The sequence below is a fragment of the Nannobrachium achirus genome (assembly GCF_963921795.1).
Source record: "Nannobrachium achirus genome assembly, chromosome: 19".
Lineage (NCBI taxonomy): Eukaryota > Metazoa > Chordata > Actinopteri > Myctophiformes > Myctophidae > Nannobrachium > Nannobrachium achirus.
In genome coordinates, this window is record NC_137826.1 from 11,752,001 (window position 1) to 11,766,101 (window position 14,101).

General features: G+C 42.6%; 1 protein-coding gene across 1 annotated transcript in view; it reads left to right on the forward strand.

The window, feature by feature from the left end:
- Positions 1-2,747: 2,747 nt before the first annotated feature.
- The window catches only part of capn5b (calpain 5b), a gene marked incomplete at both ends in the record, with an annotated part of 87,451 nt that continues 76,097 nt past the window's right edge, over positions 2,748-14,101 (forward strand). Inside the window, one exon of the mRNA XM_080749025.1 lies at positions 2,748-2,912. Within this exon, the coding sequence (XP_080605151.1) occupies positions 2,748-2,912 (165 nt within the window). The remainder of the gene's footprint in view (positions 2,913-14,101) is intronic.

Below are 14,101 nucleotides of genomic sequence, written 5' to 3' on the forward strand. Positions count from 1 at the left end.
AATTGAATGCAGCATCTAGAAGCATCGGAAATAGCCGACCTCCAAGCTCACAACGCGTTGTAGCACGGCACGTTGATTGTGAGCTTGGAGGTCTGCTATTTTCAATGTCTTCACCAAAAGGGCCTTTTAGAAATGTCAGACCCTGCTTCTCTAACAGTCTCTGCACGTCCCTGCCTGGACCACACCTTGAGACCCACTGGTCCAGCAGTGTGAGTCTTCCAGTGAGTGCCAAGTTGCCAACATGCACACTATCAGCACCCTGACTCTGTTTGACCAGAATGGAACAGAGCCTTAATTAGTATAATTGGTAAGACCTGTGAAGGATGTAAGAAAGAGGAGCAATTTATTTCCAACATGGCTGCATAGAGCCAATTGCTAGTTATTATTATTGTAAATAATAGTATGTTAGTAAACCGAAACTAGCACTTCATGTTAAATAGCTTTGTAGTTTACGTAGGCTACTATAGTACATGTCATTCACTCAGAGTCAGACCGATGAATTAGCAAATGTAATAATTCACTAGACAGAAATGAGATGGAATGGAAGGGGATGTGGTCAAACAAATAGCTAGCTGTCACGTTAACCTTGAAGACAACAGGCTGTCATTGATCTCCAATGGATTTAATCTCCGTTCTCCTGTAGGGAATAGAGATTCCCCGCATGCACGCACGCACGCACACACAGGGGCGTCACACCAAATTCTGGGCCCTGGGTACAAGGATTCACTGCGGGCCCCCCATGAATGTTAACTATTGAAAAATAGCAGATATACAAGCTCACAGCGCGGCACCGAGTGCCGCGCTGCGAGCTTGTAGATCTGCTATTTTTGAAAAATCTTGAAAATGTGTGCCAAGAAACCTATGTTTCCATGTCAGTGATGCTCAAACTTTTTCACGTGAAGGACCCTCCCATCTCAAAATATTTAGTTCCAGGGACCCCCCCCCCCCCCCAGAAGCAATATTTGAGTTACAAATGTTCACTTAAAAAAAGACATATATTCAAAGATTTGCGCACATTTTCACGACTTTTCAAAAATAGCAGATCTACAAGCTCGCAGCGCGGCACTCGCGCTGTGAGCTTGTATATCTGCTATTTTTCAATAGCTAAAGTTACTAGGGCCCCTCCACCACCTTGGGCCCTGGTAACTCAGTCCCACTTTCCTACCCCTTGTGACACCCCTACGCACACACGTACGCGCGCACGGACGCACGCTCGCACATCTAACACACACTTGCTCACCCTCATCATCACATTTTGGAGATATTGGTTTAGCGATGGAGTTCGCCAGCCTCATTTTCTCCTCTGGCCGATAGCTCATCCTTCTGTCTCTGTGTGCAGATCAATGTGCACACACTGTGTGTGTGTGTGTGTGTGTGTGTGTGTGTGTGTGTGTGTGTGTGTGTGTGTGTGTGTGTGTGTGTGTGTGTGTGTGTGTGTGTGTGTGTGTGTGTGTGTGTGTGTGTGTGTGTGTGTGTGTGTGTGTGTGTGTGTGTGTGTGCGCGCGTGTGCGTGCGTATACGAGCGTGAGCGCGCAAGAGAAAACTAGTGGGAAGTGAACTGGGAGGAGACAAAATGAGTTTCTCAAACCTCACTATATTTATTTTGTGTGTGTGTGTGTGTGTGTGTGTGTGTGTGTGTAGCATGGCACCGTGTGTGTGTGTGTGTGGTTGCTGATGTTTGTGCATGTGTGTGAGAATAACTTCTTATGTTTTCCTTTTCTTCTTTTATTTCATTTCTATTCCAATATTGTTTTATTGTATAGTAGTGTGGTTGTTAGGCCTGTCTGTCACAATTATTACATAATCGCGATTATTTGAGATATTCACAATTATTTTTGCATCTTCAAACCTAATAAAAATAATGGAAATAGCAAACATATACAAGCCCACAACGCGCCGTGATGCAACGGGTTGTGAGCTTGTCATTCGGACGATATCAGCTATTTTTTTATCAATTTTTTTAAGTATAAAGTCATCAACCCATTTAGACCTGCATCCGTGTCACTCTAGATTTTAACCAGCATTATTTTACACTATAATAGCAGGTATACAAGCTCACAGCGCGGCAGCGAGTGCCGCTGCTGCACTGATACATAACAATTTGAGACGGGTCGGCAACCAAATACATATATTTCATATATATTTTACATACATATTTTCAAAAAAGGATTTAGAAGACATTCTTACAATCTGATTTTTCATAAATAGCAGATCTACAAGCTCGCAGCGGGGTTTGTATTGCAATGTACACCGTGATGATGTCATCACGGTATACTTTGGAATACAAACCCCAAAATCAATCCTCCAGTTCTTGGGCTTTTTTTCCTCATTTCCACATAACAACTCTATTAATGACATATTGAAAATTGGTGGTTCTCCCCTTTAAAGGAGTAGTTCACCCCCAAAATGACTTGTTTTCTATTGATTAGTCACGCCATGGAGACTTGAGTTCAATAATATTTTTGGGTTTTTGTCACATTCCTAAGACAAAAAAAGTAAATTCACCCCCATTGATTCTAGCCGGAATCAATGGGGGTAAATTTACTGTAATCAAATTATTGTTTTAGGAATGCGACAAAAACCAAAATATATTATTGAACTCAAGTCTCCATGGCATGAGTAATCAATAGAAAACAAGTCATTTTGGGGGTGAACTACACCTTTAATGGGTTAATAAATATGGCCTGTTTTGGCCATACAGTACATTATATAATTTTGATTATTGTCGCTCCCTCCAGGGCTGCAGCATGTTTACTTCAATAAAGACGTTCGAGGGGCAGCAGTACGCCACCCTGAAGAGGCAGTGCTTACAGAGCGGCCTGCTGTTCGAGGACCCCCGCTTCCCCGCCCTGGACGACTCCCTCTTCATCCATGGCAACAGGATCGGACGGGTGGTGTGGAAGAGACCGCGGGTGAGTGCTATAGCCTCCGGCAGCCACGCAACCATGCACCCCACACGATACCTATCGTTTGTATCTTCTGACAAAGGTCTACTCATTGAATACAGGATCAATTCTAAATCAGGTTATGGTGCTTTCAGTCACTATGGTCCTGCTCTGTGGAATTCGATACCAGCTGATCTAAGGTCTGTTACAACAGTGTCTTCTTTTAAAAACAAACTGAAGACCTACCTATTCTCAAAAGCTTTTAACTAGGGTTGAATGTATTTTTTTTAATCATATGTATGTTCACTTTGTGTCAATATGTATGTTTTTATTGTTTTATTTTTTATTTTTTGGCTGTATCTTTTATTACATTTTTACTTTTTATTGTCATTTTCATTGAAGCACATTGAGCTTGCGCTTGTCGTATGAAATGTGCTATACAAATAAATGTGACTTGACTTGACTTGACCTAGATGGATAGGTGAGTGGTATAGCCGCTCCAGGCAGCCAACCACCCCACACAATACCTAGATCAGTGTTTCTCAACCTTTTTTTCTGCATGGGCACACTTTTCAAGTCCCAAGAATCCATGGGCACACCAACATAATACGGGGGTGTGAATATCGTCACTGTCGGGAAGAAACCTTGTATGTCCAAGTTTCGAATTTGTACGTTCTTCGCAAAGTAAAGCCCTGCTTCATCATACAAGGCTGTCGCACAACAGCAGATCTACAAGTACACAACGCCTCGCACCGCGAGGCGTTGTGTGCTTGTAGATCGGCTGTTTTCACTAGTTTAAATCATTTTTAAAATGATAAATACAATACTGGCTTTCAAGCAGTTTCAAGGGGCACACTTGACCCTTCTCAGGGGCACACCAAAGGTCCCCATAGGCACAGTGGTTGAGAAACACTGACTTCGATGGATAGGAGAGTGGTAGCTGCTCCAGGCAGCCAACCACCTCACACAATAGTTGTATCAGTGGTTCTCAAACTTGTGGGGTCCCCAAATTATTTTGTGGGGTCCCTAGATGATTAGCTTAATGTAATTTATTTTTCTCACAACGGTAAACAAACCAACATACAGTCTAAGTGTATACAGGGTATCTGCACATTTATAAAGTCACAATTTAAGGACTTTCAAGACCATTTTATTACCAAACTGGCCAAACTGTCAAATATTAAGTAAGCAAGAGGCGAACATTGTGAAAATAGATGATCTACATGCTCACAACGCCTCGTAGTGCGAGGCGCTGTGAGCATGTAGTTCGACTATTTTCATAAGTGCAATACCTACTATTCCGAGTGCTTGTCAGGTTGGGGGTCCCCAGTTCAAATATGTTTATTTTGGGGGTCACGGCCTAAAAAGGTTTGAGAACCCCTGAGTTAGATAGATAGGTGAGTGCTATAGCCTCAGGCAGCCAAGCAACCACCCCACACAATAGTTAGATGGAAAGTGAAATCTCCCTTTTCAACTCAACTCATTTTGTGCTCCAGAAATGAACGGATTAAAATGTCCAGCGTGCCTCTCGCTGGCTCCATAAGCGGCCAGTCTCTTATTTTGAAGCCCAGAATTCGATTGCGTAAACACTTACGGTTTGACGTCATCACGTCATTCACCGGAATCGCTCGTCGTCAACATGCCGTTGTGTAATGGCGGATCGTTGCTTTTCAACATGTGTTTTATTAGCGAGAATCTACTGCCATCCTCCCCTTTGAAAGTGTTCTTTGGAGATAATGGACATTAAAGATGAGATTCCCCGCCTGCCTCCATGTTATGGGATTACTATTTTGTGCACGTGGATCCGTGATGATGATGAATCGGCGAGGGCGATTGTGCCAGGACCTTCCGCGCAGCTACAGGGCAGGAGAACCGCCGTTACAGTAATAGAGTACTTTTCACGAGTATACTCGGGATCGGCACCATATGATACTCGAGTATTCTCGGGATTGGCTACAAATGAGTTAATATAGCATCAAAATCAATGTAACCACCTAAACCCTATTGTAGTGGTTCTCAACCCTTTTCATTTCAACGGCCCACATATAACTGTTGAGAGTGTACAAATGGAACCAAATGGACCCTTAGTTTGCGTACCACTGCCATTAACAATTTTGCTGCCATTTTAAACATAGCTGTAGTAAGCAGCTGCCAAATTGTCCTTACCTTTTAACGTGGGCACGCGCAAGCATCGTGCACTATCTGTGCGCGACTCATCTAGTAGACGTGTAGACTCGGTGACAGCTTTCGAATAAAAGAAAATCCATTGGAATAGACAAATCTGTTGCCAGGCAGTTACCCCTGCTGTATCCGCCAGTGTTACATAAGAAAACATTGGAAACGGGCAGCCGTGCGCTATGGTAACACGTGGACGCGTTCGCGTACATAGCAGACGATATGTGCGCGGATCATATGCCAGGCGGGCACAAGAATCAAACTACCAAAGCTACCAAAAAAAAAAAAAACGTGTGAAAAAAACCCATTCTATGTCCGTGCAGCTCCTTCGTTTGTTTACAAGGAAACCCTACAGTATCATGATTAAAATGGAGTTTGAAGTTACAATGGGTGTGTTGATGTAAATGGGCCTGGAGGGCCTGATAACATTTACATCAAATATCTAAATATTGAAATATTGGCAAATTATAAACTGTTTAGGGTGTTCTTTTTAGGGTGTTCTTTTGGAAAGTGAAATATCCCTTTAAGTACAGTACTTGAGTAAATGTACTTTGTTACTGCGCACTGTGCGCAGTGCACATAATGCACGCACACACAGGGACGGATTAACCCCCCCCATTATCTTTTAGCTCCCCTGAGAGTCGTGCATGGGTCCCTGGACCCCCGGCCCCACTGGCCCAATTGCTAATCCGTCCTTGTGCACGCGCGCACACACACGCACGCATGCACGCGCACACACAACCATGCACCCATGCACGCAGCATCACCAGGGGCGTCACAAGCGGGGGAAAAGTGGGACTGAGTTACCAGGGTCCAAGGTGGAGGGGCCTTCATTATTTTATACTTTAGCTATTGAAAAATAGCAGATCTACAAGCTCACAGCGCGGCACAGAGCGCTATTTTTTTAAAGTCATGAAAACGTGTACAAATCTTTGAATATAATGTATTTCTTAAGCGAACATTTGTAACTCAAATTTTGCTTCCGGGGGGTGTCCCTGGAACTAAATATTTTGAGATGGGGGTCCGTGGCCAAATAAATATCATTTGGGGGGGTCCTTGACATGAAAAGGTCACAATTTTTCAAAAATAGCAGATCTACAAGCTCGCAGCGCGGCACCGAGTGCCGCGCTGCGAGCTTGCGAGCTTGTATATCAGCTATTTTTCAATATTTAACATTCGTGGGGGGCCTGCAGTGAATCCTTGTACCCCCAGGGGCCCAGAACTTGGTGTGACGCCCCTGTGCGCCAGTGGTCCTTGCTGCTTTGGATAAGATTCTTCCTCCCCTTCAGATGCATGACGCCGCACGGACGGCCAGCGTTTATCGCCATGGAAACTGGGTCACGCAGATTGTATGTTTCAGGTATCCATGGCAACGTCAGGCAGCGCGCTAAGCCAAGCGTGGGATTGCTCAGCAGAGAGAGAGAGAGAGAGAGAGAGAGAGAGAGAGAGAGAGAGAGCGAGAGAGTAGGGGTGTAACTAGGGGTGGGTGATATGGAAAAATACAATATCACGATATTTTCCCAAGCTGTATCACGATACACGATTTTATAATGATTCTTGTTAACGTTGGGTTAGGGTTTTTTTTTTAAGTTACTTGACACAAACTAGACTCTCTGGGTTCCTTTTGGGAGGTCTAAATTGAACTTTACAAGTATGTAAATCTAACAGTATACAAATGAAACCAAATGGACCCTTAGGGGTCCATTTGGTTTCATTTGTATACTGTCAGATTTAAGTGGAGACCTTGACATTTTAAAGTTTAAGAAATGATGATTTTGACCAAAATTCAGGTATAATTGAATTCTGCAATGAATCTCTGTATCACGAATCACGATATATAGGATACCTCTGAAAAGGCATATCGTGGAGACATTGTATCGTCTCAACGATAATTATCACCATATCGCCCACCCATAGGTGTAACGATACTTTTTAACAACGATACGATACGCATCACCATACATGGTTGACGATACGATACATGGACGATATTGGTTAATTCATGGCGATACGATTCATTCATGGCGATTTGATTCGATTCAATGATTTAAAATCGATATAGTAACTATTTAGCAAAGACCTAAATCTGTGTGAAACGTGTCAATAGTGCATGTTTTTAAGGGAAAAATCTATTATTATGGATATAAATAAGTAAACACTGTGATTCTCTAGCAAATACATGGACGTTATAGTTCAAAACATATTATGGACAAAACCGAGCCTTGACATGAACACAGAGATTACACACATTTATCGATAGACCAAGAGTAGCTATATGGAATGGAAAAGTAATGAAACCCCTCTTTTTCATTTTCCTTCTTAAAATTGCTAAGTACAAGGCACAAATACTTAGTTTATACAATCAATTATTTGCACTGCAAAATGATTCGATACCGATTATCTGCATAAAGCCAAAGCGGTATGATATATGCTTTTGCATATCGATATAGTAGATCATTGCAAATTAAAATCGATTTTTCGATTCAGTTACTATAGCGTTACACCCCTAAGAGAGAGAGAGAGAGAGAGAGGCGCAGAGTGCCGGTTTGTCAACGTGGGGTCCGGGGACCCCACAGGGTTCCTTGCTATATGAGTTAAAATAGGATCAACCACCTATATAAATACACCTGCTATTTGATATGCAATTTTCCAAAAAATATAGAAAAAGTAGTACATTTTGAATATTGAAAATGACAGAATATGGATGCTCGGGTTCAAGTTGTTAAATGCTTGCTATTTACTATTTAGAGCGCGCAAGTACTGCAATCGGCCGGGTATGAATGTCGGTGTCATTCTTTGTTTAAGCCCGTAGCCCAATCAGGGACCAGCATTTCTGGCAACGTCATCATTAACAGCCAATGAGAGACCAGCATTCCTGGTGGTGATGCCAGTGGTGAACGCACCTCATGGCGCGCTCTGCTGGCACACAAGTACTCCCTATTCACGTTATTCCTGGCCCCGCCCCCGGCTTCCTGTTCATATCCTGAAAGAGGCAGAGGCTGAAAAAGATGGCCTGAAAAACATCATTTGGTTTCCTGTTGTCCTTGCATTAAAGTGTCAGTAGTTGGTGTTCTGTAGCCTGACTGCAAGCGTCAGACTCTATCACACACTTCGTACCACTACCAACAGGGGGTGGTGTTGTGCAGTCTGGTTTATTAACCAGGCTAGGTGTTCTGGGCTTTGGGCTCTGAATGTACCTGGGTTGCCATGTCTGCTTATAATAAGCAATTAGTGTCTTTAAAACAAATAGTATAGTTGCTTATTGGGCTTACTTTCTAATATTTTTTTAAACCAGTGGTTCCCAAATCTTTTCATATCAAGGACCCCACATATTTGTCCACAGTCGCAGACCCCCATCTGAAAATATGTGGTGCCAGGGACCGCCACACAGATTTATGTTGTTAAAATGTTTCAAAAATATAAAAAAAAAAGTTCTTCCCTCAATAGTTTTTAAATAACAAATATACAAGCTCACAATATGTTGCAGTGTGACACATTGTGAGCTTGCTGATCTGCTATTTTCAAATGTAAATGTAAAGTAGTATATCCTAGTTGCTTCTGTTGGGCTTATTTCTTTGACAAAATCTGGCAACAGACAATTCCCTGTCACTTCCTTACTTGGGAGGAAGTGAAAAGATGTTTTGCCCTCTGTAAAAGAAAATGGCAGCCTCCATAGAGAGGGCCAGGAATAACGTGAATAAACACACATTTATATCATCAATATACGTTTAATTTAGCATTTTTACAGTAGAGAGGCTTCCAGAGCATTGCAAATCTGTTCTATTTGAAATGGCGGACATTTACAATGTTCATTTATAGGCCAATATTGTTCTCAAGGTACTGGCTGCACAGTGTACAGCAGCTTGTCATTGTCAGGTGGAAACCTTGTATGTGACCAAAAGCTTACCTCTTCTGTTATTATTTAAAAAAAACATTTAAAATAGTGAAAATAGATGATCTATTTTCACTATTTTAAAGTGAAAATTGCCATCTGCTATTTTCACTAGTTTTGTGCGACAGTCTTGCATGCATGTTGAAGCAGGACTTTACGAAAAAACGTACACATTTGAGATACATGGTTTTTGCTCGACAGTGACAAGTAGCAGCTTCCTCCTCCCGTCACGTCGTAAATGGTGCATTTATGTAGCGCTTTTATCCAAGGCGCTTTGCATAGACTGTGCATTACATTCACCCATTCACACACAACGCCGATGGTGGAGGAAACCATGCAAGGCACCAACCTGCTCACCGGGAGCAACTATGGCAGTTTTTTTCAACCACATGGCAGGGGACGTTTGGTGTGCCCCTGAGAAGGGTCAAGTGTGCCCCTTGAAACTGCTTGAGAGCCAGTATTGTATTTATCATTTTAAAAATGTCAACTAGTGAAAACAGCTGATCTACACGTGCTTGTAGATCAGCTGTTTTCTCTACTGTTGTGCGACAGGCAGCCTTGTATGATGAAGCAGGGCTTTACTTTGCGAAGAAAAGTACACATTTGAAACTTGGAGATACAAGGTTTCTTCCCGACAGTGACGATATTTACACCCCTGTATTATGTTGGTGTGCCCAACTGCCCATTGATTCTTGGGACATGAAAAGTGTGCCCATGCTGAATAAAGGTTGAGAAATACTGAACTGGGTTCAGACTCTTGCTCAAGGACTCTTAGACATTAACTCAGGGGAAGTCCGGATTCGAACTGGGAACCCTTCGGGAAGCCTTCGAGCTCTAATGACGGTTTCTCTACCCCCGAGCTATGCCTCCCCTTGTCGACACCGAGCAGTTCCATTCTGCTATACCACTAGGGTCACCTTTTCAAAACTTTGTACAACATTGTTGTTCAAAATATGGACTAGTATTTCGATGTCAGCGCATGGCAACGCAGCGTGTTGTGAGCTTGGCTGTTTTTGGCGAAGACATTTGTGTTGAGGGGGGAAAAGGAGCGTGCCTATAGTATAGACCCCTGTGGTACTCCGGTCAACAAAGTACAGTATAGGGTGTAAAAGGATTGATATTATGTTTGGGTAATAATGCAAATCATTCATTGCGGATGTATTTTAAATGCATGTATTGTAATATTTTGAATATACACTACAACCATCCACCATTCTTTATTATATAAGTACATATAAATCTATCACTGTGGTCAGCTTTGTTCTATTGCTTTATTTTATTTAAGAATTCTAGGTTATTGTCAACAATTGTTCAAAGCAAAGTCCTCAGTGTTCATTTAATTCAGAGCTGCACTCTGCGTTCTCATCTTTTCTTTCATTCTTCACCTCCACACAGTATTTTCTCATCTCTCGTTCTTGTAAATCCTTCCACCCACACTCTGGAGAGACCTCGCCATCCTCTCACCACCGAGTCGGCTGCGCAACGCTAATTAGGCTATTTTGATCCAGTTTGAAAAGCTAAGACGTGCAGTCTCTGGGCATTAACCCATTTAGAACGGGTACACATTTTGTGTTTCATTATTTTATGCTTTAACTGTTGAAAAATAGCAGATATACAAGCTCACAGCGCGGCACCGAGTGCCGCGCTGCGAGCTTGTAGATCTGCTATTTTTGAAAAATCGTGAACATTAGAATTTTGACCCGATTCTATAAGTGTCTTTTGAATCCTTCTGAGATTTTTGTCAAAGAAAAGGTCCTTTTTACTTAAATGGAGCTCAGTTAGTCTGTTCTTGAGATACTACTATGTCAGTGGTTCTCAAACCTTTTCATGTGAAGGACCCCCAAAATGATATGTATTTGTCCACGGACCTCCATCTCAAAATATTTAGTTCCAGGGACCACCCAGAAGCAAAATTTGAGTTACAAACGTTCGCTTTGAAAATACATATATTCAAAGATTTGCACACATTTTCACGACTTTTTCCAAAAATAGCAGATCTACAAGCTCGCAGCGCGGCACTCGGTGCCGCGCTGTGAGCTTGTATATCTGCTATTTTTCACTGGTTAAAGCAGTCTAAATGGGTTAAATGCTGTGTACAAAACAATGCTTTCTGCCTGCGTAAATTGTGCCGAGGGAGACATTTGATGAAGCACCACTGATTTGGCTGTCGACCACTGGACAGCCTGAAAACACATTAATTAGTTTGAAAGCACATATTAATTAAGTATTTTTGAAAGCCCCCCCCCCCCCAAAAATAGCCTACTCCCTGGTTTGTTCCATTTCAGACGGCACAGGTGCAAAGCTCTTGTATGGGTGAAAATGCCTCGAAAATGCCCTGAAATAGTGACGCACAGGTCGGCTATGATGTCACCTGACCTCACATCTTCATCCACCTGCACTTCGCTGCGCACCCGAGTTATTCTTTGCGCTGAAAATGCAAAGAATACATAATAGGCCTGTATTCACATGAACCCACATTCAAACCAGAGAAACAATATGGGAACTATGCTAAGGATATGAAAATGATGAATACATTGGTTAAGATATTGGACTTTCACGCGGGAGACCTGGGTTCGAAACCGGGTGGGGAGGTTCGGATCACCTCCATTACATTGGCTATCAAGTTTCAAGGTTGTGTACTTTATTGTTACATCTTTTTGTACAGGTACATAAGAGTAAAACTTATTTTGGTTTGGCTTCCTTCAGACAATTTAGAGGTATATATACAGTATAATAACAGCAGAACAAATAGAAGAAGAAGATTTTTGGTAAAAAAAAAAGAGTGCAAAAGGTAAAAAAAAAAAAACATCCTCAATACATGTGCATAAAGTTTGGTAAATTGTATACACCAACAGCATGTTGTTTCTGCACATATTATTAACGGTGATGCAGTTTGCCATAAATATCAAAGCGAATCACGAGTCATGGGAAGACCTTGACAGAACAAACATGTGGTGAGGTGACAGTCTTTTCTCATCATCACACATAGACAGACCTGACATCACATCACTCAATAACGGCCTCAGGTTTCATTATGCAGTGTGTGACACTGTGCTTCTTCGTGCCGTGTTCACACTGGCAGACACACCGCTTCAGGCTGTTCCATTGATTATCAGTGGAACTATGGACGCCAGTGACATGGAGATACAAAAGCCACGTCTGACGGTTGTAGCTGCTCAGTGGCAGGGGCGTCACAAGGGGTAGGAAAGTGGGACTGAGTTACCAGGGCCCAAGGTGGTGGAGGGGCCTTAATTATTTTATACTTTAGCTATTGAAAAATAGCAGATATACAAGTTCGTAGCGAGCTTGTAGATCTGCTATTTTTGAAAAGTCGTGAAAATGTGTGCAAATCTTTGAATAATATGTATTTGTTAAGCGAACCTTTGTAACTCAAATTTTGCTTCTGGGGGGGTCCCTGGAACTCAATATTTTGAGATGGGGTTCCGTGGCCAAATACATATCATTTTGGGGGTCCTTCACATGAAAAGGTTTGAGCTCCACTGACATAGAAACATAGGTTTTTCAAAAAACCTCAGAAGGATTTGAAATATTCAAAGATTTTCATGATTTTTCAAAAATAGCAGATCTACAAGCTCGCATATCTGCTATTTTTCAATAGTTAAAGCACAGGGGCCCCGCAGTGAATCCTTGTACCCAGGGCCCAGAATTTGGTGTGACGCCCCTGCTCAGTGGCGTCAGTTCAGCAAAAGCTAAGGTATGGCAGCATGACTGGTGCTTCGCTCACGTGCAAGACACCAGTCCAGAGCCGCTTGGGAAAAATGCGAGGCCCCGTTCGAAGTCAGTCCGTCCGCCGCCGTGGTACTGGTTGTTGCTGGTTGTCAGGGAGATATCACAGCCAACCGGTTGACAGGCTCTGTCTCGCGTCCTGCAGATTGCGGTGTTTGTGTGACAATTTAATATGAAAACGAAACTAAATCAATTGACCAAAACCCAGATCCCCTCCACCACTACACTCCATGCCATGATTATTTAGGCGGATTCATCATGTAAGCAAACCTAGGTTTTAGGTCTGTGATGGAAAGTGATTTGTTAAAAAAAAAGTGAAAAAAAAAGCCTAGCGCGAGGCCCTGTGCGACTGCACCGTTCGCTCTACCGTTTGCTCTACCCTAGCGACGGCCCTGCACCAGTCATGTTGCCATACCTTAGCAACAGGCACGATGAATTTATTTTAACACATCTGGTGCCAACCCCGAGTTTCCCGAGTTTGTATTGATACCAATGCTGTGCCAACCCCGAGTTTCCCGAGTTTGGGCCGTTTTTGATTTTTTTGATGATTGCGATCGCGAAATTGCATGTTTAACCCCCATACCAACCCATTCTTTCAAACATGGCAGCCATGTTTGTTTACATCTGAAGAAAACATAATGGCCCATAAATCATGAATGCCTGAACGGATTTTTTTGTTTGAAAGCTGTGAACAGCATCTACACACGTGGTGCATCATCTAGGCATGGGCGTGCACTTTTTACACAATTGCACAATTACATGGAAGTCTATGGTAACCATGGCAACGCGAGACATTGAAGAGAAAAAATCATTGCAACTTAAGTGTTAAGAAGTACATTTAATCTTTCACCCTGTAGTCAATAGACGGAGCCTTATGGAGATAGAATGGTAATTTTGTGCTAATCAGTCTAAAAGCGCCACATTTTGCACAGATGTAGCCCAGGGCATGCTCTAATGATTTAGCTAGGGCGCCTGAGTCGGCGACCTTCGAGGTCGCCACAGCGCCCAAATCAAGTTGGGCTCCCATTGACTTTCTATACAAAATAAATCTGCCTTAAGTAGGATGTGAGGGGTCTAATATATGATTATTTTGGGGTTCGCACCCTGAAAAGGTTGAGAGGTATACAGTACAGGCTGACTGAGTGGTTACTAGATATAGTCCATCTTTTAACCAAACCAGGGCACAGCTCTGATCCCTTTAATAGCCAATTGGTGCAACATGTCCTTGAATCTTTACCCTCTCACATACCGTCACTCAGCTACTAAATGCCTGACCTGTGTATTGTAAATGTAATGGCGGAGCATGGGGCATGAATAGCAAATAGCTCAAATAAAATCTCTCTCTTTCTCTCTCTCTCTCTCTCTCTCTCTCTTGCTCACTATCATTCTTCCCCACTCTGAC